The sequence below is a fragment of the Plasmopara halstedii genome, assembly GCF_900000015.1.
Source record: "Plasmopara halstedii genome assembly, contig: Scaffold_3120, whole genome shotgun sequence".
In the NCBI taxonomy this organism is placed as follows: domain Eukaryota; phylum Oomycota; class Peronosporomycetes; order Peronosporales; family Peronosporaceae; genus Plasmopara; species Plasmopara halstedii.
In genome coordinates this window covers 745,563-769,092 of record NW_020190023.1, presented here as the reverse complement: position 1 = coordinate 769,092, position 23,530 = coordinate 745,563, and the positions used below count along the sequence as shown (strand labels likewise).

Below are 23,530 nucleotides of genomic sequence, written 5' to 3'. Positions count from 1 at the left end.
TAAATTATGCTAATTCATTCCTAATACAATACATCTTCTGTTGTGTAATATTATGGCTTCCCGGTGATAATTTACGTGCTGGGGTATTTTTTATTTTTGAAAAGTTGAGATATTTTTTTATATATGGCAAAAGTTGGGGCATTTTTTTTATTGTCCCTAAATAAAAATCAGTTTTGGATTTTAAACGGAAGAGTAATTTGCCTTGGGTTAAGGCAATAATTACTCCTGGAGTACGGATTGCGATCTGCTAACTCGTACTTGTTCTAAGTATCGTCTAAGCGCAACGCTACGGCAGCCCCGCTGCATATTCAGTGCAATCTCACTGGTAGCATCTATTTTGCTGACCAAGGACCGATCAAGTTCCTTGCATTTTGTCATCTAGTGCTCAAGTACCTCCATAATAGAATAGTTTTATCATCAGAACAACATTCGCGATTTTGGTGGGCTATGAGATATACAACTTAGCCTCATTGCAAAGGCTTCAACATTGAAGCTGTTACCCGTGCATCGTTCAGCTTGCTCCATACAATAAGATCCAGCCCATTAATTCCTAGAATAGTTAGTTGTGTCCGTAGCATTTTGTGTTCTTACGCTTTCCTTTTTTCAATATCAAGGATGTATCACACAAGCAGGAATATGTATGGTTAACTACGTGTTAGCGTGCTGGCAATAACGCGAAGAAACGACTTTTGCGACGCTGTAAGTATGCAAAACGCGACATTAACGAAATGATCTGCATTACATTAGATCAGCCCATTCTCGATAAGCAGCACTCTCGAGTCAATGAGGATGAAAGGCGAGAGTATGCATTTATTACTAGACACAATTAAACGCACTTGTGAGCCGGATCGAAATTGAAGTGATTGTAGCTTGTTGTACAGGCCTCCATGACTCCCGTCGCGAAGCTAGTGAGAGTTGTCGCTTCTGGTTCCCGGCCACTATCATCTGCACCTTTTGGTGACGCCTCGTCTTCATCGGAGGATTCATCTTCAGATACTACGGGGGATAAAACCGGAATCGCCGTATTTGGTGCTTCAGCCGACTGTACATTGCGATTCTCGAGTAGAGTGTCTACATTCTGTTCGATGGCAGACATTTCGCCCTCGCCAAAAGGGTTGCCTCTGTTTACTTCCTCCGTATATTCCGGTGGCGTTTGTGCGGATGTAAGAGAGGAAGGAGACGAAGAAGTATCTTGCTTTCTTTTTTCTGTTGGACTTAACACCTTTGAAAGTCTCGACGAAATACAGAATGGTGATTCAGGTGTTTCATCTTCCACTTCATCACGCGTAGCCTGCGCCGGTATTACAATATGTTCAAAATTTGGTCTTTCGGTTGCTTGTACTTTAGAAGGAGCTAGATTCAAATCCTCGAATATAGATTGCGATGGTGTGTCAGGGGGTATTCGAATCCGAAGAATTGATCGAAGAACACCTGTTTGGGGCTTCACAAGTGGGTGATCCAAGCCTTTCGTCGATCCTGGTACACGATAGATGAGCAGCTTTGAGACTTCCACTTCCTTATCGAATGGACACACGAAATCTTTGTCGGCAAACGAGATCTTAGACGGCCGCCAATCATCATCCATTGCTTTTGGCTTAATGATATCGGATTTTTGGGTGGCCTCTGAGATCCGCTTCATTACCTGATCCAACACCACAGTAGATCGTCGTGCTCGCCAATTTTGGGCTGATCCCAATCTTCGCTTGTTCTGGTTAGTCAAACGCTCTCCGAAAATGTCACGATCACGACGAGGCGTACTAGTGTCTCTGCCAGTGCGCGAATCTAATCACATTCAGCAACTTAGATTAGCTAAAAGATCTACACTATCGACCAGCAACCAAGAACATACTCATCAACGTGTGCAAGTGTTTAGCCGATTTCGATTTGTATAAGCCAATACCGCTATCACCTGATACTGATTGAGCCTTCAAATTGCCCAATCGCGGACTAACAGTAGATTTGGAGTCTGCTCGACGAGCGTTAAGTTCGGCATCACCACGTGGACTAACGTTAGTACTTTGCCTTCTTTCGTTCGCCCGTTGGTTCTGACTGCTTAAACCATCATCCAGATTGTCATTCAGTTTCAATTTCTGAACCCGATCTTCCTTCCCAGCGCCGACGTCTGTTTTCATCTTTTGAATGACCCATGCAGCAAGACCAGGTATGCTCAAATCTTTGTAAGTGCCACGCTTCTCCACAACCCTTACTTTTTTGCCAATTCCACTATCCATGATGGCACTCTTGGTAATGCCCGGCAAAACTGCAAGAATCTTTTTACAGAACATCAAAGCAGTCAGAGATCGGCTGGTTTTTCAAGCTATATCAATCCAGACATTACTTTTAATACGAGCAGCAAGCCTTGCTCCGCTTCAACCTGAATTTCCCATCTAGATATAAGCTCGGCTAACGAAATCAAACCATCCTTTTGAACGAACGCTTGAAGAGCTTCCTCGTCCTAAGCAACTCTTGTAAGATGACAAAAAGACACAATAGAAAATTGTTTTGCGATTAGGTACCTTTAAGTAAGCTGCGGAAAGAACTTCAAGCTGTGCTTCCATCATGCTGTTGTTTGTAGTACTTACAATAATGTACAGCACCTTTCGTACGATGTTAAATTCGACATTATCGATCACCGACATGTCAGCTACGTTGACAATTGGAGTTGAAGGCGATGATGGCGAACCACCGCATTTGTCTCCTGCTACACTATTAGGATTTACCTCAAATGTCTTTAGCCGCTTTGACGACGTTGATTTAGCACTGGACGTTCCGTCTTTCTTTCCATTATGAACTTTTGCTTTTCGTTTCTTTTTTTCACTAATATTCATAGGAAGTAAGTCTACCGGGATGCTTTTCAATACGTCGTGATACGTCAGATCCGAACATTCACCGTCAAAGTACATCACACGAAACATTTTGGTGGCGGGAAAATAACTTGCTACAGCGCCTTGCACAACGTCGCGACCAGTTCCCTCCTTCGTTACTATCCTCTCCACAGGCTTACCAATAAGCTGATTAATCTCTTCTGGATTGCCGTCCGAAATGTCATCGTCTTCTTCATCTTCAGCACCAAATACTTCTTCTTCCTCCTCTTCCACCCCTTCTTCTTCCTCGTTGAAGGTTTCTTTAGGAATAGACACACGTAATGATTCTTGGGTCTCGTCACTCGAGGTGGAAGATCCAGAAAACGTGTTATTACGCACCAGTCCTGGGGCATTTACGTTCAGACTCAGTACCTTTGGGTTTTGGCGACTGTTTCGATCGAGTTCAGCGATAGGTCGTGCCAAAAGTTCTCGTGATGAGACGTTATAACTGCTCTCACTGCTCACCCGAATTTTTTTTGGCGGCGCACGGGGTGAAGTTCTCGCCTTGTTAAGCTCAAGAAATTGTGTTTTAGATGCTTTTAATGATACCTTTGCATTTGGTAGCTCAAGGAAATGCAATTCTACGTCATCCTCGGTCATCTCTTCACTATCCCCATCGTCATATGAAACATGATAGAAGTCTGTCATGTCTGAGTGCTGGTCCACCGTACCTCGAAAAGGTTCTGAAAATCCATTAAAGTACTTGGATATACGTGTTCCGAGTGGAAATCGCTGCGTATGATGAAATGTGACCTGAAAAAACAGAATGGACATAGCACGTGAACACTTTTAGTATGAGATAACAGAAAAAAGAACATCACACCTCGCCACTAGCGTCTAGCGACGACTGGCGACTGATCGGAGACCAGTAAAGATTGTTGCCTCGGGTGAAGGTAATTACTATTTGTACGAAACTTAGCAGCTACTGACCATATATTCGCTTATGACTTGAGTTATGTGTTTGCGCTTCAGATTAGTTCAGGGCGTCTTGGTATTTTCTATGCGATGACCTGCGTTTGCTCGACTGTAGAGAGATACACTAGTGCGTTATTGACCAGCACAACTTCAATCGCGGTGACGCTTTTGGCGCCGGACGAGCGATAAAGCGCAAGAGCTAATCTCAGCTCTGGTGATTGATTTTGTTGCGGAATCGTAATTAAAGGAGTATAATACATTTTTGTTACAGTATTTAACGCATTCAACTTGCGTTGTAGTGAAACAAAAGCCAAGTACGACGGGTCGTGGTAGCGTGGTCATGATCTTTGTTACTTGTCAAACTTAAACAATCTCTTTGCTCACTTTCAGACGAGATCTCAGGTCAGCAGGGAATGTCATAGTCTCAATTTTCGTACTGAACCATCATCACATTTATGCTCGAGTTATGGAAAAGATTAGTAGATCGAAGGGCAGTCTTAACATATGGAAAAGCTCAAAATATTATCGAGAAAAAGCAAAATCGAAAAAGCAAAAGTAGAGCTGCCCATCCTGGTACGTCCATCTCATGATATTTTTTGCCTGGCCTGGGTAAATGGTTAAAGGATGATTGACCGTAAATCGGCAGAAGTCGAGCCTACTAAGGCATAATAATGATGCAAGATTATGTAAATTATCACGGGACAAAGTATCAAAATATCTACAAAAATGAATATCATGATAAGTTTTGGTACGGATGAGGGTGAATGAGGCTTGCGATACCTTCACGTTATACATCATGACACGTTTTGGAATCGTAGCTACTAGCACAAAAATATCTTAAGTAAGATATATTACCTGACTCTGAATCAATATCGCTCTTGAAATAAAAAAATGAGCTCACCACTAAGATACTTCAAAAATTCTTGAGTTTGCTCATGGGTATAGCGTACGAATCCATCCTCTGCGTCTCGCAGAAGAGGCATTTATTTATATGTAAATGCTGAGGCGACCAATCTCGAACCACCTACCCAAGCTTAGTGAGGTGCACTTCGCGCTAAAATCTTTCGCATTCACCCAAATACTTTAAAGGAGTAGTGCTTCGAGTGTAGAGGACAACTTTCATATCGCAGTTATCGGCTCAAGTGCGAGGAGTGGAGAATCCTCGATCGCATCGAAAGCAATCGACCTCAGCCAAACTGGAGTAAAACAGCGATCAGTAGCCTATTAAACATCATTGTGGTATTCGCTGGTGTAATATTATAAGTAGGACCAAAATAAACAATGTCCGCCCAACCCCTTCTCTCTCCAATGATAGGTGCAAAACGGTGAACCTCGACCTACAAGCCTCTCCCAGGATATTGTTGAGCACCAGTCCTTTCTGAAAAAATCTGTCTTACGTATCTTGTGGGAGTCAAGGTCAATCGATACGAGTGCTTTTGAGTGAGGCGGGAGGTTGTTCAGCTGCTAACATCAACGTCCCGACCATTGTAAGACCGTGGAAATTCTTGATAGATTCAGCAGCATCGTGCAATAATGTACAATGTTAGGACAGCAGAAATCATGAAGATGCCAAATTAACGCACCCAAACGCCCAAACGTTCGTCGCGTTGTCAGAAGCTAAGATATCAAGCCAGCGTGAAATCTCTTTCATCTCCTTTTAATAAGTTTGATAGCTGTTACTTTGACAGCTCAGGACACAGATCGATCCCAGACTTTGATTGAAGACTTGACAAGATCCTACGGTGTGACTGGGACGTCATCAGCTACTGTTCGATTAAGGTCAAAACATTGAATGTCAGGCACTTTACTTCTAGTCGATCTTTGATTGGTCAAGATTTTGCCTCTGCTAAGAAGTCAAATAGCTGTTGACGTGAGCATGAAACTGAAATAGTTTTTGTGCATGAGGTCGGAATGCTAACGATAATAGCTTTGACATTGCTGAGTGCTTTGAGCCATGCTTGAAGTAGAAGCGGTAATGAACCATAGTTATAGTATAATACAAGAACATTTGATTGTTCATCGCGGTCTTCAAGCGTATTTGATGAAGTAGGTGACACCGATGACAATTCGCTGTAACTAATGCGTTTCTCGGACAAGACAAATAATTACAGCTTGTAGCTTCGATCCCTAGAGATTAATAATGGTGAGCCATTACGAGCGACTGGGTGTGGCGGTCTTTAAGAATTGATCCCGTTGAAACGAGTTAGAGCGACCCACCACTGCGTTATCCTGGGTCAGAACCGGTTGAGCCAGGCAGCTGTAATTTGCAAATACAGCAACCAAATCCAAATGTTTTTAAGAATGGTACATTGACGTAACTGTGTTACTGTGATAAATCAGTTAGCATCTGTACTTTCTCATATGTGCACTTCGTAGGTCATCTACGACAACGGCTAAGTGGTAATGCTGCGACAGCAACATCGCGAGCCGCGCCCATTGTGTGGGGCGTGAAGACTTTTTTGTCGCAAATATAAGTTTTTGATCGTGAATGTAATGATCAGATTAGTCTTAAAAGTGTAAATTTTCTCTCGTTACGGTCGGTAATAGCTCTTGTTGAGTGTCTGATAAATCTCCTGTGTACACGCTCAAGAAAATGCAGAACGGCATAATCGCTGGGTTGGTATGGGGAGAAAGTTGAGTTGATCATCCGATACGGATAATTCCGTTATTGCGGAATTCCGGGTGTTTGGAGCGGCTATCTTGATAGATTTTTCGGACTCATTTAATTCATAGCCGAAGGAGAATAACAACGTTATATCGAGAGATCCGTCACGGTTTTTCCCTATATCAATTTCTCTGCGGTACTAAACACTTCAATCATCAATATTACTTACATAAAAGGCTAAAGTAGCTTTTTTCATTATATACAAAGATGCGGCTTAAAGAAACCAAATTTAACATTCGGTGCCGATATTCGGTGTTTGAAATTAGCAATTAAAGAATCGTGCATGATATATCAAACTAGTATGATCAGTCGCACCAATTTTATTGCTCTCAAACTAGTCGATGAGTATTTTTAACTGCGCTAGGGACTGAGTGAAATCATTTACTGCTGTGTACTTCTTACGAAATGCTCTATGAGTGGCTGCTTTTGGTCTAGGATTTGAATACGTATGCGACGCGTACCTGCCTATCTAAAGGCCACCTCCATATATCTCGACGATATAGGCGTGAGACGTTCATGTGTTGGTTAAGGCGAATCCCATTTTACATGCACGAGTACACTTGCGCAATGCTCGCAATCGATTCTCTTTATCTAGATTGAAATAAGCTGCTTGCTAACAAAGGATAGTGTGCCCGGTGCAGACAAAATAACAGTGCGGAACTGCTTTATACAAAGGTTTAAAATGCGGGCAAATTCTGCAAATACGGATCCTAGGATAGAACGATCAGTGTCGCTGAGAGGGGTCTACAAAATTGGTTTGATCAACCCAGTTAGCTAGTTTAGAATTTACCGTTATGTCACGGCCTCTAACTAACCAGCTTGTAATGATGTCAAATGGTTTGGAGGGGGTAGAAGTGGCCTTCAACGCACACCTCTCGCAGAGATTGGCAAGATGGTTAGCCTTCCTTGATGAGGGAACATTTGAAGCAAGGTATGGTCTGACCGACTTAATATTGTGACGAATGCTCTTTCATGCCACCCAAACTATACAGTGTAGTACCTCACTATGGAACCGTTCATATCCATTAAATAATACGTACGCTGTACGATTCGGACGCAACATGGGTTCCGTTACAAAAACTTTGAGGCCAAACTTATCTGAGCTCAAATGACGCTTTATAAGAGCAATTGGTTATTCACACAACGACTATATTGTAGTTTGGTGTATTGTAGATCTGTTCAACGTAACAATGAATATGTGGTGGCACTTCCGGGTAAGTACTTAAAAACAGAATATTGTGTAAGGCATAAAGCTACTGTGGCTGACCACATCGAAAAAGGAGCGACACACGGCTTAATAAGCGCTATATAGTGGTGGCTCAATGTGCGCACGAGCAAACTCTTCGATAGGTTGATGTGTCTAATGTTATCGACATTGTGCCCTTTGTAAGTCGTCTGCGCGAGATCGTGTATCTTGTTGCTGACAGCGTCTTTTGCCATTGGTAAGAGGATATTTCAGCTGCTCCTTAATGAAGCTTTTCGACAACTTATTTTGTCATTGGCGATTGTATTAGATCAAGCTTCGCGCTTTGCGGTGAAGCTGAAGCAAGGGTTGTAATAGGTGCTATGGACATGTTAACCGCTGACGCTGTGAAAAATATCCTTCAATAAACTTGCGTGAAGATACCAAGATTTTGGCGCGAAAAATAGTGTTTTTATTAAAGCTGCATCAAATGAAATTTCGCGTAGCTCTACAGGTTATGTTGTTGTTTTGCAAATGGTATCTGACCCTCGTGCTTCTTTGACATAGCCATCTCGATCTTCTGGGGTAGGGGCTGTAGGTACAAACATTCCACAGAAACCAGGATAGTTACATCAACGAGAAAATCTATTATTTTCCATCGATAAGGTTGAGTGTCATGCTCTGAGTGTGCAACGCTGTGGCGGGAGCTATGATTATATGAAGCAACATGTAGATGGCAGAAGCAGATTATATACATGAACATAAAAGGATAGAATCACAAAATGCGGCAATTAACGTGTCTGCGGTCTGTAAATTCAGATGGCAAACTCGCTACATTGGACCGCTCGCGGAATTTAAAGATATACTAAATGTTTTGACATTAATGTGTTTGCGTGTACTTGTTGTAAGCCATCCCCACGAGATCGCTTATACAATCCGCGCGGTAGAGGATGATGTAGAGTCTTAGGCTACTCCGATTCTGCTACTCCATTTTCTTCAATTGCTACGGGTGCTCCAAGTAGTGCAGTGCGATTGCGTGGCTTAGAGAGCGCATCCGATATTCGACCTATCTTGGTTTGAGCGCACACCGAGGTTCTCGGAGAGAATTGGCGTGTCACAATTGGGGGCTCTTTCTGAGAGCCAGTCGCGAGAGGCTCATCCCCCAACGGCACATCTTGATGAGTTCACGTGAGTGTCTAGTGGGCCGGCGGATGCACCAGGGGTTTAACAGTATTTGGTTGCTTGGAAGAAATTCCCATGTTCAAAAACCTCATTGGATTCTGTGAATCCACTACGCTCATATATCCCTAACGCTGTTGCCGCTTACGATTCGGCGCAAACGCAATTCCTATCCTTACGTTAAAATGGCAGGATCGTTTAGTGCAGCACTCATCCCTGTTGAAGTCGGTACTGATCTCGTTCCAAGTTTGTGACTTGGTCGAACGATGTAGCAATTGTCTCATGGAGAATCTTAGGCCATGGGTGCAAACCTCGACATCTACGTCAAGCTAAATTGGTAGTAATAATCATTAACGGTTGCAATGATCGAAAGTCTGCTTTACTGAAGGAGACACACGGCAAGCCATTAAGGGTGAGTCGACACGTTTCTTTCGCTGTGCATAGAGAATTTAGAGGGACAGTATCCGACATTTAACAAACATTTAATCAGTGATACGACTTTCGAAGAGGTTACTGTTGTAGGCGGTGGCGTTACGTCGGAGGAGTTGCGACTTGCGGGGTCAGAAAGATCTCAAAAAGCAAGTCTCGAGCCTTTTGATCTCGGGTTGAGCGGCAGGTCGGCACGCATGGGCGCGTAAGGTCTCTGTCGCGACTTGGTGGTTGGCTTTCAGAATACTAAATTTACAATCATGAGCTGATCTAGCCTGCGTAAGTCACAGGGACTCTATTCTTGCTGACGGGCAAGCTCGGCTCGAGCCATTCCAAGCATATGGGTATCGAACATAACATCCACCGGCGTTGGAACGGGCATGGATGTGCACTCGCGGGTCAAAAACGTAACTAGCGCTCAAACATCGGAACTTCGCCGTAAGCGAAAGATGATTTCGCAGTAATTCTCACGGTGGAGGCATCGATGGCAGGTGAATTCGGGAAAGGAAATTTACCGTTTGCGTCGACACTACGGCTGGCTGACTCATCAAGTATGTATCGCATATCGTCGGCCCCGGAAACGCGCATTTCTCCGCATTCTTGTATTATTGTGGTCATTTTAAGTAGGGAAGCTCTGATATATATTTACCCGCAAGAGCAGACAATAGTTAGAGTGATTAGACGTAGAGTAAAAAAACGATTGTGACCAAGTGCGAAGCATACTTTGGTGGGGATGATGTATGGGGTAAGGAAGGTAAAAGTACAGTAATCACTTCGTCACTCTTGTTATCAGGCTAAATACTAAAATCAGATAGATCGATTGAGATATTACGGGGGTTTCATGTTAGTATTGGTAAGGGTGAGAGGCGATAAGTGCATATTTGATCCCAATCCTTGTCACTCGCTGTTCCAGCTTTCTCCACTGCCTAGTTTTTCTTTCTTGGCTACCATGAAGATTTTTGCGCCTTATTCACAAATGTAACTTCAAGCTTCAATGTTGGCCTTACAGTGTTTACAGGTATCACTTTCTGCTTCAGCACATAGCAGTGATCCTGGTACGGCTTAAACAGAATTCAGATATTCCTGAGATATGCTTATAGATCAAAACTCGTTATTACTAAATGCTAAAAGGATGAAGTCGTCAACCTTTCACCCCGGAATATTATGTGTTATGTAGCCGCCATCATTATAGCAATGAGCTAATGAAGACATTTAGCTCCGAGCGCCAAACAGTTCGAATAATAGATGCGCTAACAAACACAGTGACAGCAGAATAGTTCTTGGCTCTATTATTTAGCTCGATCATTGATACGTGTAACGTGCGTTACGGAGACTGCTCGTTATTTCTGTCCATAAATTGGAGTCGCCAACCCCGTTATTTTCGTCTGTCAATGTACTTTCGGATACAATTGGAAAGAAGGCATGACGTGTGTACATATCAGATATTGTTTCTTGTACAATATCATTTGTAATACCTCGCTTGTCACAAGCACAAAATGGTACAGAATCTGAGGATTCCGGTTATCCCCCCCCAGTCTCTCGGATCAAAACTGACTGGGAGTCCAGAAATAGAGATGATGGTAAATACGGAGAGTTTGTATTCAGGCATACATTGAGTAGATAATCATTGCAAACGCAGGTTGCAGTGAAAAGTGTTTGGAGTCCATCGGTAAATATATTAGAGTGCGTTGCCATCACTGATGAACACAATCTATAATATCAGCACATGTTGGCATGCCTGATACCTCAGATCTATTCTATACTTTTTCAGGTACCAGACAAACGACTTCACTATTTACTTTTTAGTTTTTTTTCATGTTCATTGTGAGGCCAATCTTGCTTTGCTTCGCTTTGCGATCGCGCTCATTTTCTTCAATTCCGGCTAGCGAAGGCGACTGAGCCTTTAAATCTAAATCAAATACGCTGCATATGCAAAATCGCGAGATTTTGTTTGGCAGGGCTGTGTCGGTTGGCAATAACAAGACGGATGCCACGGAAACATGACGCTGACATTAGCTTCATTTATATCAAGAAAATGGTGTAAGTTAGCCTGATTTTTGATCGGATGATAATGAACTAGAAGTTGCTACTTTCTTTTGTGCCATTAGTTGCTGGTGTCGTCGTCTGAACTAGTAGCTCAGTCATCACTGAAAACAGATTGTCGCATTCAAACCACGCTTCATGCTTGCCTTATTCCTTATTATTTTGTCTACTCCGTGTGCAAGATCACTTCTTGCCATGATTTCCATTTATTGACCTCGCGAAAGACATACAGCTTATTTGAGAGGGATCGTTATTACAAGTAGCTTGCACAAGCATGATAACCATGTGAGAAATATGCCTTATGCTTGTTTGCGTGTGCGATGTTTACGCACAGGTATTTATCGCGTATATTATCCAGCTAGCACGCACACTTTTCGCTCAAAGAAGTTGTCATTTTTATTATGTATACCCTGCTATAAACCTCTAGCAACCTCATACGCATCTTGACGTGGCATACGAAATACATTTCAAAATATCATAATAAAAATGCTTTTTATCGCGTACTGGTTGAGGATTAATCCGGTTGAATTTGCGTCAGCTGTGGGTGGGAGTTTAAATGCACTTAAGGTTGTTCGTCCACCCATCAAAAACAGTTAAGTAAGTCCAACTACAGGAACGACGGTTCTCCCGATTTTGAGAGATTTATCGCAAATATGTCTGGCGTGTAGATTTTCCCGTGCCTCAAGGTCGTCAATAATAAAAGGAACCATCTCAAGTATTCATCTATACCGCTTAAAGATTCATTGTCATGTCAATCAGCATCCGAAGTAATCTTGCGATCTCAGTTCTTTGCTCGCTCACCATTCATCAAATTTGTACAGCCTTGTACCTGACGTCGACATACAATTAGAACGCTGAAAAGGATGTAATGATAGGTCAGGTAGCTGTGATTGATTCGGACTTACGGAGAACAATGAACCACTCGACGTTGTCTTCTATTATCTAACTGACATTCAGCCCAAAACCTATCGCAATCCAACAAATCGTAACCTTTGTGTACAAAACCTCTTTTGATTACTTGAAGTGTTCATTCTTTTCGTTAGCAAGTTGTAATTTTGATCCAACATAGGCTCCCCTTGAAATGTACCGTTAAGGTTGACATACGCGACGCATTTGAATTGGTGCTACAAGCATCGTATTCGATAGCATAGAAATGCTACAATACGGTCAATCTCTATCACAACACCTTGGAGTATGACACTGGCCCCATCAGAATCGAATGTCATATGGTCGTGATACGTATTCGTTATTCACAACCAAAACAGCCAATTGATAAATATTGGTGGGCGTATGACGATTGAGTATAAGTGAAGATACATTAAATCTGTGTTGTGATAGAAGAGAAATCAGGGTATGAAAATACTAGATGAACTGGCGATTTTAAAGTCAGAGACATTCTTTGATTCACGAATAGATGGGGGTTAAGCGAGTTACTTATACTATGCCAATAACGCGATTCTGGAACAATTTCTTTTTCTCCACAATCCATGGACTTATCCTGATTTTGCTCGCGTATCGGCACGAAAGCTGCGCCATCATCGTCGTTGCAAATTCTTGCTTATTCCTTAAGTATCAAAGCCATTACTTAATCTGAAAGTTTTTAGCGACAGGAACGAAAAAACATAGCATATCAGCACTGTACTTGGTAACTATATGCGACAAGATCGAAGAACATAGCATAAGCTCAAACTATTAAAAATTAATAGTCAGCGGATTCCAAATTCGACCTTTCATGTGGCTGATTACCTTCCCGCTGCACCAAATGGTGAGTCTGTCGACGATTGTAAAATCGAAATCAAAGATATCGCGATCGTCTTACAGCCTAAATGGAATCGGTACTTTTTTAAGATATCGGTCATTTTAATGGTTTTGCAGGAAGGACAATCTGTGTGAAAGGGCAATTAAGACATTTTGAAATATACACAGGTTTCATAATTCTGACTTAATATTCAACGCCAGGGCTATATTCGTGACGCTGAAGTAAGAAGAGCACTGTTCGCCCAAATGTCTTTGTTAGCATCCAAACTGAATAAGACATCGCCAATGATATGTACCGCAATATCCTTGTCGCTATTAAAATCAGAGCATCGTCCGATTGTTCAAAACGGGCATCGTCGTGTTGACATGGCTATGCGTTGTCAAGAGAATGTTTTTTGTCAGTTTCTAGGTCTATAGCTAGAAAAATGGGATTGATGCTACGCCAAATGTGCTTCTGAAGGAGTTTATATCTTTACCCTCTTTTTGTACAGGAAATATGCGCTTCGCACCGACAAGCGCATCATTTCCACGGAGGGCTGACAGAGAAGCCCACTTCGACTTTGAACTAGCTTGCGTCATTAGTAGGCCATGTTGAAGTGAAGCTAACTTGCGCAGCACGTTGCCCAGAAAACGCTGACGTTAAGAATCTGCGGTTGTAAACAAACGTAGCTTGGTTCGTCAGGAGTGGAGGCAAGAGCCTCATATGTAATTAATTATCCGGCTAGTTCTGCGATACCAAGAGCTATGCATTTGAAACTGATATTATTTAAAATAGCTTTAACATGTGCGTCTACCTATGTCCGATGCTACAACAATCTGTAATGTGTAATACGAGGCTGACAGCCCCTGTGTATGACAGATCTCATTTTTTCGAAAGCCTACTGTTAATAGTAATGATTCTTCAATAGCTTAAATGTACAAGTTTACAGTTTTTGCTTCTTGAATAGAATTGTAAGGTATGCAGTACGTCCCACGTTGCTTCTCCCTCACCAAATGTAACTTCCACTGATTCTTTAATACTTTTGATACATTGTGCGAAAACAACCACCCACTACGCTTGGAGTTTTTATTTACTCGCTGCATCCCATAGTGCCTACTCTTACGACCATCCTCGATTCCGTTATACCTGATATAAGCCATCACATATCTTAATGGGCCTTCGAGCAAGGTGCGGATCTTGCGACCGATGACATTTTGACCCTTCATGGCGAAGAGGACGAAGTGTTTCCCATTTTAGTCGCAACTGCTATCCGAGCCCCAAACCAGACACCTCCGCTCTCATCTGGAGCCTAACGGATAACCAAAGGATAAAGAAGGGGGCGTTATATGTACCTCGCTTGCTTTTCGCACACTTATGCACTCCATTCCCGACTCCACGGTTAATAGTGTTGTGACAGCCCACCGCAACAAAATTTACAACGACGTCCAGCTCAGTGAGCTAAGCTTGTCCGCCTAGTAGCATAGATGTTGCGATGTCTTCTACCAATGTAATAATCTATTTTCGGCCGCCGCGATCACGCCTACGCCTGCGCGTCCCCATTTAAAGTCGTAAGCGATGACTGACCTCACAACTCACACCCCATCAGAAATACCGCCTGCATTAAAAGTAGCAGTGGTTGGATAAGCTCGCATCTTTGAACTGAATGCGGGATAGAGTGCTGACGCGTAAAGCATTTCAATTTGCGTACTGGGTGAGGAAGAAGAAAATCATCATCGATTTTCAACTAACTCTAAAAAAGCAAACGTTCAGCTAGAGCGTCAAGCATTGCAAGTGCAAATAATGTCATTAAAAGTATGGTGAAAACTTCACGCCGTCAATTCTTGCTGTCACAAGCCCCGCTTGTTTTCTTATAGAACGATCACCGCGCCGGACTACACATCTTTCACTGGGGGATATAATGGCCCGTGTGCAACAGATTGGAGCAGTAATTCCACCAGGGTACGTTTCTGTAGAAGCGCCTCAAGAACATTTGAGTTTTAATTGAGGGACCTTTTCACTCCACTAGAATTTAAGTTAAGAATTTAATGCAGTCGCCGGTCTACTGTCTATTTCGTATTGGAGTGGATGATTTCTTTCCCATTGAGCAGCACCGACAGAAGTAGACCTTTTCGCAGCTGGCTCTTGTGAGCTCTCATGTTTAAGACGTACGATGAGACTTGTCATTGGTAATCATACCAGCATATATCAGACTTCCAACCAATCAGCTTGAAAAAAGAATGTGAAATGGGTTTCAGGCGCAGCAGAAGAGCTAACCTTGAAGGCTGTGAAATATATTCGCATGTGTGCCCTGATTCTAACCCTACCACATCCGCGACAGACATCCCATGTCTTGCGGGATGCTTCCGTCTTAAACTTAGGCGTGCAAATGGATATTAACATGCAAGGTTGTGTTGCCATGATTGTGTCCCTTCAGCTTACTGCGGACGAGAACAACAATTACGTTAACAAATAGGAGTTACTTTCAAATGAGTATGCTATTGTCAAATTCAGATTACATCTGTTTAATTTTGGACCATCACTGATCTATTTGAGCCATGCATCAATGTTGTCAGCAAAACGTTAGGAGATTGTTCCTTTCTCCACACTGGTTAAACCTATAAGCCAATGTAAATTACGGGTCAGCTAGATGCGGCGGCTGACACGCTGTCGCATTGCCCAGACAATGCGCTACCAGCAACAATATGCAACATATATTATTGTATATGGTAATATCTACAATAATATTTGTGCAAGAAAGAGTAGGTTAATATCATATACTGCTTTATCAGATGGCTTGGATTGCATGTTTGTTCCATCACTCTCATGTTAAGACTTGCTGCATTACAGCATTGTCCCACATTATCATCAACGCGAGGTGGTACTCAAAGCAAGGAACCTACATGGCCTTTAACGTGTTGTGATAGCTACTTAAAAAGTTCAGGATTTGCACGAGCCCAAGATACCCTCTTTGGTAGCAAAATTAGTAGGGGAAAACGTATGGCAGTGATCGCTATGTACAGCTAGACCAACAACATGTATAATTGATATTACTTGCGCGCAAGCATGAAACCTGTAAGCTGATGGAGCCCACGTAGCATGCGTCAGTGCCTAATTTCAAGCTGTAACTCAAATGAATGCTGGTAATTCATAGATATAGACCTAAATTCCAATCTTACAAAAAGAGCGTTCGCTTATACCAGTATGGTGGTCTTTACGACCGTCCGAGAAATATGGCTCATCTCGTTATTGTAGCGGTGCCAATATCGGCGGAAATTTAAGGTACTGGACGCCAGATCAAACATATCCCTCGCTGATTATCTACAGACCGATAGTTAGATATCACGCCTTGGTCGTGTGGCAGGGAATGCGCGGGATTGAAGCGAATCGCTACCACTCGTTGAGTCTGGACTTATTACAATGTGCTTATTCGAAAAAGTTCTTTTTCTTCATAGATATGGTTTGGAGGGCCCTTTTGCTACTTTATCGTGCCATAAAGTGATTTAGGTCGTGGTGGGATAAAGCTTATCGATACGATTCGATTTTCTGACATCAGCCTGGTTGGTATTAGCGTATACTCGACAAGCACGAAAGGCCGTATCATATTTACTTAATGTATTTGAAAATATCGATCACGAGCCGGCAACTTAAAGCTATTTCTGAGAGCCACGGTATGCAAACGCAACATGCAGATACCAGAGGCAGATGGAACACACATGAATACGCTGTCTCGGAAAAGTAGTAGCGGAATGTGAATAATCTACCCTATAGCATGCTGAATCGGACCGTTCACACTATACCAAAGAGAATGCGAGAACATCCTGTGTGACACGCGGTCGTTTTAAAGCCAAACCACGATCCCATTTATACGAGCCATTTGAGTTTGAAGCATTGAATTTGAGCTCTAACCAATAATTTTATCCTATAGCTATGCTACAATCTGCTTAAAAGCCCCATACGCAATTTTAAGGGCTCGTTGACCCATGGTAACACGCTACGGAGAAGACCTAATTTGAATTATGCTCATTCAAGTAAGGGTAAGGTGCAAAAATGAATATCAAGCGCATTCGGTCTCAAAAGCTTAAAGAAATAAATCAGAGATATCCGGCAAGTAATTTAACCAAAAGTAAAAAAAATCATTCGGTAAAGATTAATTTTAGAATCTCATATTCATTGGCACAAAAAATTAAAGGGTATCGATCAATTGTAGCTACCACTATGATCTCCTAATGAGACGGTGTCAATAGCTGCACATGTTAATGAGGAGAGAGCCAGCTTATCTATATATTTTATAGCGCCTTTCCTCCGTTAGTGGTTGCAAACTGCTTAATACAACCCTTGTATTTAGCTGATCGCGATGCTAGCTGTTTTGCACAATGCTCGTTTTGCAGCTTACCGTTAGTTTCTTTGGCCTAAATAGTCAAAATTAGGGAATTAGTGCAGCGGGGCTGTCGTAGCTCTCTGCTTTGAGGAAGCTAAGCTAAGGCACCGACCTTACGTATTATACCAGAACCAGTACAAAAGTGGCGAATCGCAATCCGTTATCTCCAAGAGTACTTCAAAACCTTAACCAAGGCAAAGACGCTCTTCCGTTCAAAATTGAGACTGTATTTAACTGTTTTTCTTGCGGTAGAGCCGCCAATCTAAAACCTTTGGTTTTCCTAATTAAAAAGTCCAATTTATATGCATGTCTACTGTCTATCCTGCCACGTAGTGGCTTCTTATTACTGTGTAGCCACACCATTGTGTGATTCCACCAACTTGTGAAATCCACACCTTTGTACGGTCACACGATATTGTGTTACCCATACCTTCATACAAGGGTACGTGTAACCCCGTTACAGCTAGGGTTGCCGACTGCAGTTGCAGGCTGATCCAAGGAGGTGCATTTGTGAATGGTTTTGAAGAATAATTGATGTAGCAAACAAGTCTTCTTTTTTATCGTATATAGTGCTATCATGGTCTTATGCGCACGAGAAGTTGTTCATATGAACTGTAGATCAATTGAGGCAAGTATTGGCATGTTCGTCATCATGAAGCTCGAGGTCGAAATAGAATCAAGGATTTGACTACCAGACGCGAGAATGGGCTCCAAGCCATGAAGGCAACGTCACTGCTGTTATTGTCGATAGCGAACCATGAATGAATTAATGACTATTTACCGAATATCGACGAATACAACCCTGAAATCAGAGTTTTGCCGAGATTTCGAGCTCCCATCGCAACCACGAAGTAGTAGCAGGATCAAAACCACAATCGGATGATTTCTAGAAACAGAAGATCGTCGATGTGAAAGACAGCGAAGGCTGATTGGCCGGTGGCTCTTTATTCACTGATACACCCTACGTGACTGTATAATTCAAATTTTGTTGCCGATGGTATATGAAGCAAGAGTAGAAATATTACAATTTGGGAGCGGAAAATGCTTTTTTTGTCATTGATGGTGATGGATAGAGGTGCACAAGGTTACGTTTGACCAAAATCGACTGCTCGATCGCGAGAGGTCAACGCATTAAAAGTATATATCGGCAAGATGCACCTAGATCGAAAACCATGAGGTTGGCGCCTGAAAGCATAGCTGGGGTAGGTATCCATTTGTTGCAAAGGACGTGTCGCGAGAAGATAGTAATTTAAGAACTGGCATGTAGAATATACATGATGAGGTCTTGTTGGTGCCGGTAGCACCGCGAGTGAAGGCGGATTGTAAGGCGAGCAAGCGGGGCTTGAACCCGGATGCTTGCTTCTTGTACCGTATTGTGGTGTACGTACACATTATACTTTTGTGCATTGCTCAGAGGTAAAACTAGTGAGAACGTTGGCTGCGGAGCGAAGTGGTCCGTTGACAATTAAAATGGAATGTAACATATGTAGATCTATCATTGAACAAACTGACACAAATTAGGCTAAAGTCGACCTCACTCGTTAAAAATCACTCTTATACGAAGGAACTGAGGTATTTAGTCACTTAGGAGGTTCTCTATTCTGCTTCTGCGTGTAGTGTAAACCATCCTGTGCATTTGTCGATGTGGACTCATTGAGTCAAAGCTTTTTCCGTGCAAATCATACGGTAGTCCCGGTGCAGTATTCCACGTTCCTGGGTGTAGTATACAAACCCATCCTGTGCATTTGTCAATGTGTACACATTAAATTAAAGCTTCTTTCGTGCAAATCACTCGGTAATCTATCACTGTACACAAAAAACTAAAATTGAATTATGCGTGATATTCAAAAAAGATAAAAGTGTAGAAGCTGTAAAAATTCGATTTAAAGAACAAGAAGATGATCAAAGGAATCCTCATCGTGAATAACCATGGCAAGCCGCGTATTGTCAAGTTTTATGAGCATGTGGTGCGGTTGAAAGGCTTTTTAAAAGCCTTAGCGTCTCTTAAGCTAATTATTTGGATCAACTTTGCCAGCCAGATGCAGAGCAGCAAGCTGTGATCCGTGATATCTACACACAAGTGTCAAAGCGCCCCGACACGTTATGCAACTTCCTCGAAGGCACGTACGTATTCCTCAGTTGGTTGTAAGATATTCTTGAATGCAATCTCCAACATTAGCTATACATTTCCAATGGACAGGGTGCGATATTGGGGAGACGGCGTCAAGCTCATTTATCGCCATTATGCGACGTTGTATTTTGTTTTTGCGGTGGACAAACAAGAGAGCGATTTGGGGATCTTAGATCTCATTCAAGGTACACACATTATACGACGGGCTGAGAAAGATGTATATTGAAAAAGTATGTTTCAATTAGTTTTCGTGGAAACACTAGACAAGATATTTGAGAACGTGTGCGAGCTAGACCTGATATTTCATAGTGACAAGGTCCACTATGCTCTGGATGAGATTGTCATGGGTGGTATGGTGCTTGAGACCAACATTAACGAGGTACTCACAGCTGTCAACGAGATGAATCGCATGGACAGCATCTCATCACGACGTTCACTACAGTCTACCATAAAGAAATGACGCAATGAAGCAGATAAGGAGCATACCAATGCATTCCAACGGCAGTATCAAATCTAGAATGTTATCCATTAAAAATGCAGATGAGGCTATTTACCCATTATGTCCGGCGCAACTGCTACTAATCCTGCCTATATTTTATCTAAATAAGCTTGTATTTCTTGCTCTTGATCTCTTCAGCTGATGAAGAAGCTAGGGCCTCGGTCGTATCATCACGAGCGTGCAGGGCCATAGCATCTACCTTTTTAGAATCGTCATCCGGCAAATGCCCGCCTAGATCCAATACGAGCTTTTCCAGCACTTCTACCTTTTGAACAAGCTTCTCTTTGTCATTCACCGCTGCCTCGAAACGTTGTTTGTACGAAACCATCTGAGACGACAGGGATAGCGTCAGAAATGCCACGCCAATGTTGAACACGTTAAGCTTCTGTGTGCGCAGATGCGAGATAAAGGACGTTGGATATTCTGGACAAGGATTAAAAATCACAGATGTGATAACAGGTAATCAAGCTAGCATTCGAAGGAACGGCATACCTTTGCGCGGAGCTGCCGTAGAGAGGCGACGGATTCGACGCAGAGCATACATTGAGACAAAGTCTATGGTTGAGCTTTGCTTATCATCTTACATATACAAATGTATCTGTACATAATTTCTATTAAGCATACCGGTATCGATTTGACCAGAATTGGGTTATATTTCAAGTCCAAATAATGTTAAGGCGTTACAGTCGCAGTTGTAGATTTTTCATCTCGATCGCTAAGCTGCACAGCTTCTCTGCATTTATTTCCACTTGGGTTTTGCTCACCGTCCAGCACATAACGGACAAATATATTTGTCTTCGGTTTTAGCCATGGCTGCAATAAGTTCTCTGCAAAAAATTCCATCAATTCATAGTTCCATAAGCCTCGTACAACATTTCTAACAATAAAAAACATTAAAACGTACGCGCTAAGACTTGGGTCGCAGGCACCGTGAACCCACAACTCGCATGAGTCGCAGCAAATAAAAGTACTTTGATCATCATCTTCATAGACTTCATTACATACGGGGCAATATTGACCACGCGCACGAAGCTCACGTTCACGAGTGAGCTCCTTCTTCGATCGTGACCGTTTTATACCAGTAGATGCTGGAGTATCCGCGGCTGGAGCAGCTGCTGCACTTGCCGCTCGAGTTGATCGCGATGTACGAGATAGAGAAGTTCTGCGTTTCTTTGAAGCAGATACAGATGTTTCCACCACAGCAGGCGATTCAGTATATTGCACACTCTTCCTCTTTCGAGAGGAAGATCTTGCAGGCACGGCAACTTCCTCTTCTTCCTCTTGAAAACCGCTTTCTATAGGTTCTGGTTCAGCATCAACCTTCAGCGCTTTCAAACGTGTGGAAGCATCGTCTTCGAGCGCCAAATCTTGCGAAGTGATGCCTGATTCTACTGCACCTTCCGCATATTCATGTCCATTTATCTGCTCAGACGACGGATTTAAAGTCGCGTAATCGCATTCTGTGTCATCCACTTGTTCGCGCTTACGACGGTGTTTTTTCTTCTTCTTTTTATCTTTCCTACTATGTTTGCGGTTCTCCAGTCGCTCTCTTGACGATCCCGTTGCAGCTTTAATCTCTTCTTTTGAAAATTTGAGCATTACCACTGGAGTCGAAGAATCTTTCTTCTCGTCCTCTATTTCACGATCAGTTCCATTTCCTTGTTGTGTAGATACCTCTTGTTTCTTATGCTTCTTAAGAGATATCTGTTGCCGATTCCGCTTTTTTTCTCCCACTGCTGCTGACGCTACATGGCCCTTCTTCTGTCGTTCTCGTCGCTTCTTCTCAAGACGTTTTTTATCAAACAAATCCGCTCTTTTCAGCTTCAATGAACATGCCAAGCACACATCAACATCAATCTTCTCGTTTACCGTTTTCAACTCCAGCATTTGCGGTGTCATCATGGCCATATTCTGTGCTACAAATGCATTAGCCAAATCTGTTGCAACGTTTTTGAATGCATTCTCTTTTAGCACATGCTTCCTGATCTTCACTGTCTTTGTGTGTGTGCGCCACAGTGGTGTTGACTGGGTCTTGCACTCTCGGCACGTCCTAGCTAGCAGCGGCATCGGTTCAAGTACCGCTGCCATTGGTGCAGCTTTGCGCTTACCACCTCTACCCCTCATCGGTTTTGCTACTGGTTTTAATGCGTACTCTTGAGGAGGCCAAGGCCGATCACGTACGTACTCAACGGCCTCCACTTCCTTGACATGCGTCTTAATAGGCGGATAGAATTCTCTTCCGCTACCATCCAGCGCTCCATTTATCTTCATCTTGCGCAACGAAAGCTTGTCATTAGCTGGCTGGGGCGTCCACGTGTCGCTAGGCACTGGCTGGAACTCAAACTCGTCTGGTGTAACGTTTGCCCACAGTGCGTTGCGCGCGGCGAAGCAGCTACGCCGCAATAGCTCAAGCTCTGTGTCGATGCGTAGTGTCATCTCATTCACCTGCTCAAGCTGTTGCGAGCGACTGTATTGCGCAAGTAGCTGCGCGCGCACGTTCTGTTTCGTGTCAACGTGGCCGAACAGCGCGACAGCAGGTGGGGAAGGCGATGAGGTGGGTACGGTGCACACAGGCGCATCGTGGCACGGCAACAGCGGCAAACCGTCGCTTCCCACGCGAAACGGACGACTATGAGCCGCTTGGGACAAAGCTTGGTGCGCTCGAGTGCGAGTCACAAGTGAAGACCCAGAAGCTTTGGCAGGCATTGGAAGCAGAGACGATCGAGGCCAAAACAGGCCATAGAGAGAGGGGACAAACCCCTATACAAGAGATTTTAATCTTTATAGAGAGGGAAGAAATTATACGAACGTTTGAAATAGATCTGTACGCTGATGATTTGGGCATTGGCGTCTTTTGGTTGAAATTATGTCATCATTGTAGAGTGTGCCTGCTTTCTGAGTGATGGGTAGAATCTGTGAGTGAATAAGGCTCGTTTGTTTGCTATATAATCTTGACTCGTGAGTCGTTCATACACAGAACCAATTTTTCTCAGCACATGCATAATTTAAAATTACCGGTCTTGTTATTCTAAAATATACGTACTGCATGTTAAGTCTCCCCATTTGCTGATCACTAATAGCTCTGTAAGATTATTTCTCTCTCATTCCAAGCTCATAGTTTGACTCATTATGTACGTTTTTGGTTTTGATGCACAGACCTTAATCATAGTCTATTGTAGCAATGCCAGTCGTCGTAGACATTTTGAGGCTCCTTCGAAATCATGAACGCTTAAAGTCGCAATCTTTTATTTGCTTACAAATCTTTTTTACTTTAATAAGCACCCAATTAGTGGGAAAAAGTCTTCAGACACGTCTATTCGTGGTTTAAAAGCTCAATTTTTCTGAAAACATCAAAATTTCATATGCGTGAACTTCCCATCAAGTTGGATTTGCTTTTATTCTTGGCAAAAATATAACACATAAATGAGATGCTGACTTTGCCATGCAGAACGGGGAAGGCAAAGTTAGCTTGCTCATACAAGAAACCCCATTGGATGATCATGACG

At 42.8% G+C, this 23,530-nt stretch overlaps 7 protein-coding genes across 7 annotated transcripts; 4 read left to right on the top strand and 3 right to left on the bottom strand.

The window, feature by feature from the left end:
- Window positions 1–826: 826 nt before the first annotated feature.
- On the bottom strand, window positions 827–3,797 carry PHALS_07690 (uncharacterized protein; the record flags this gene model as incomplete). The annotated part of the gene is made up of 5 exons (XM_024721201.1): window positions 827–1,782; window positions 1,850–2,270; window positions 2,339–2,455; window positions 2,517–3,617; window positions 3,795–3,797. The coding sequence occupies 5 exons, from the start codon at window positions 3,795–3,797 to the stop codon at window positions 827–829; spliced, it is 2,598 nt and encodes an 865-aa protein (XP_024586324.1).
- Window positions 3,798–9,719: 5,922 nt separating this feature from the next.
- On the top strand, window positions 9,720–10,033 carry PHALS_07689 (uncharacterized protein; the record flags this gene model as incomplete). The annotated part of the gene is made up of 2 exons (XM_024721199.1): window positions 9,720–9,848; window positions 9,923–10,033. The coding sequence occupies 2 exons, from the start codon at window positions 9,720–9,722 to the stop codon at window positions 10,031–10,033; spliced, it is 240 nt and encodes a 79-aa protein (XP_024586323.1).
- A 1,004-nt stretch (window positions 10,034–11,037) lies between these two features.
- Window positions 11,038–11,862, bottom strand: PHALS_07688 (uncharacterized protein; the record flags this gene model as incomplete). The annotated part of the gene is made up of 2 exons (XM_024721198.1): window positions 11,038–11,158; window positions 11,783–11,862. The coding sequence occupies 2 exons, from the start codon at window positions 11,860–11,862 to the stop codon at window positions 11,038–11,040; spliced, it is 201 nt and encodes a 66-aa protein (XP_024586322.1).
- Window positions 11,863–15,718: 3,856 nt separating this feature from the next.
- PHALS_07687 (RxLR-like protein) lies at window positions 15,719–16,040 on the top strand (the record flags this gene model as incomplete). Its single annotated transcript, XM_024721197.1, has 2 exons — window positions 15,719–15,735; window positions 15,806–16,040. The coding sequence occupies 2 exons, from the start codon at window positions 15,719–15,721 to the stop codon at window positions 16,038–16,040; spliced, it is 252 nt and encodes an 83-aa protein (XP_024586321.1).
- A 2,526-nt stretch (window positions 16,041–18,566) lies between these two features.
- Window positions 18,567–18,915, top strand: PHALS_07686 (uncharacterized protein; the record flags this gene model as incomplete). Its single annotated transcript, XM_024721196.1, has 3 exons — window positions 18,567–18,596; window positions 18,662–18,774; window positions 18,885–18,915. The coding sequence occupies 3 exons, from the start codon at window positions 18,567–18,569 to the stop codon at window positions 18,913–18,915; spliced, it is 174 nt and encodes a 57-aa protein (XP_024586320.1).
- A 377-nt stretch (window positions 18,916–19,292) lies between these two features.
- Window positions 19,293–19,985, top strand: PHALS_07685 (ap-3 complex subunit sigma-2; the record flags this gene model as incomplete). Its single annotated transcript, XM_024721195.1, has 5 exons — window positions 19,293–19,361; window positions 19,430–19,518; window positions 19,595–19,710; window positions 19,771–19,904; window positions 19,968–19,985. The coding sequence occupies 5 exons, from the start codon at window positions 19,293–19,295 to the stop codon at window positions 19,983–19,985; spliced, it is 426 nt and encodes a 141-aa protein (XP_024586319.1).
- A 139-nt stretch (window positions 19,986–20,124) lies between these two features.
- Window positions 20,125–22,730, bottom strand: PHALS_07684 (hypothetical protein F443_00955; the record flags this gene model as incomplete). The annotated part of the gene is made up of 4 exons (XM_024721194.1): window positions 20,125–20,447; window positions 20,517–20,590; window positions 20,789–20,851; window positions 20,929–22,730. 4 exons carry the CDS (start codon window positions 22,728–22,730, stop codon window positions 20,125–20,127), a joined length of 2,262 nt encoding a protein of 753 aa, XP_024586318.1.
- Between the last annotated feature and the right edge of the window lie 800 nt (window positions 22,731–23,530).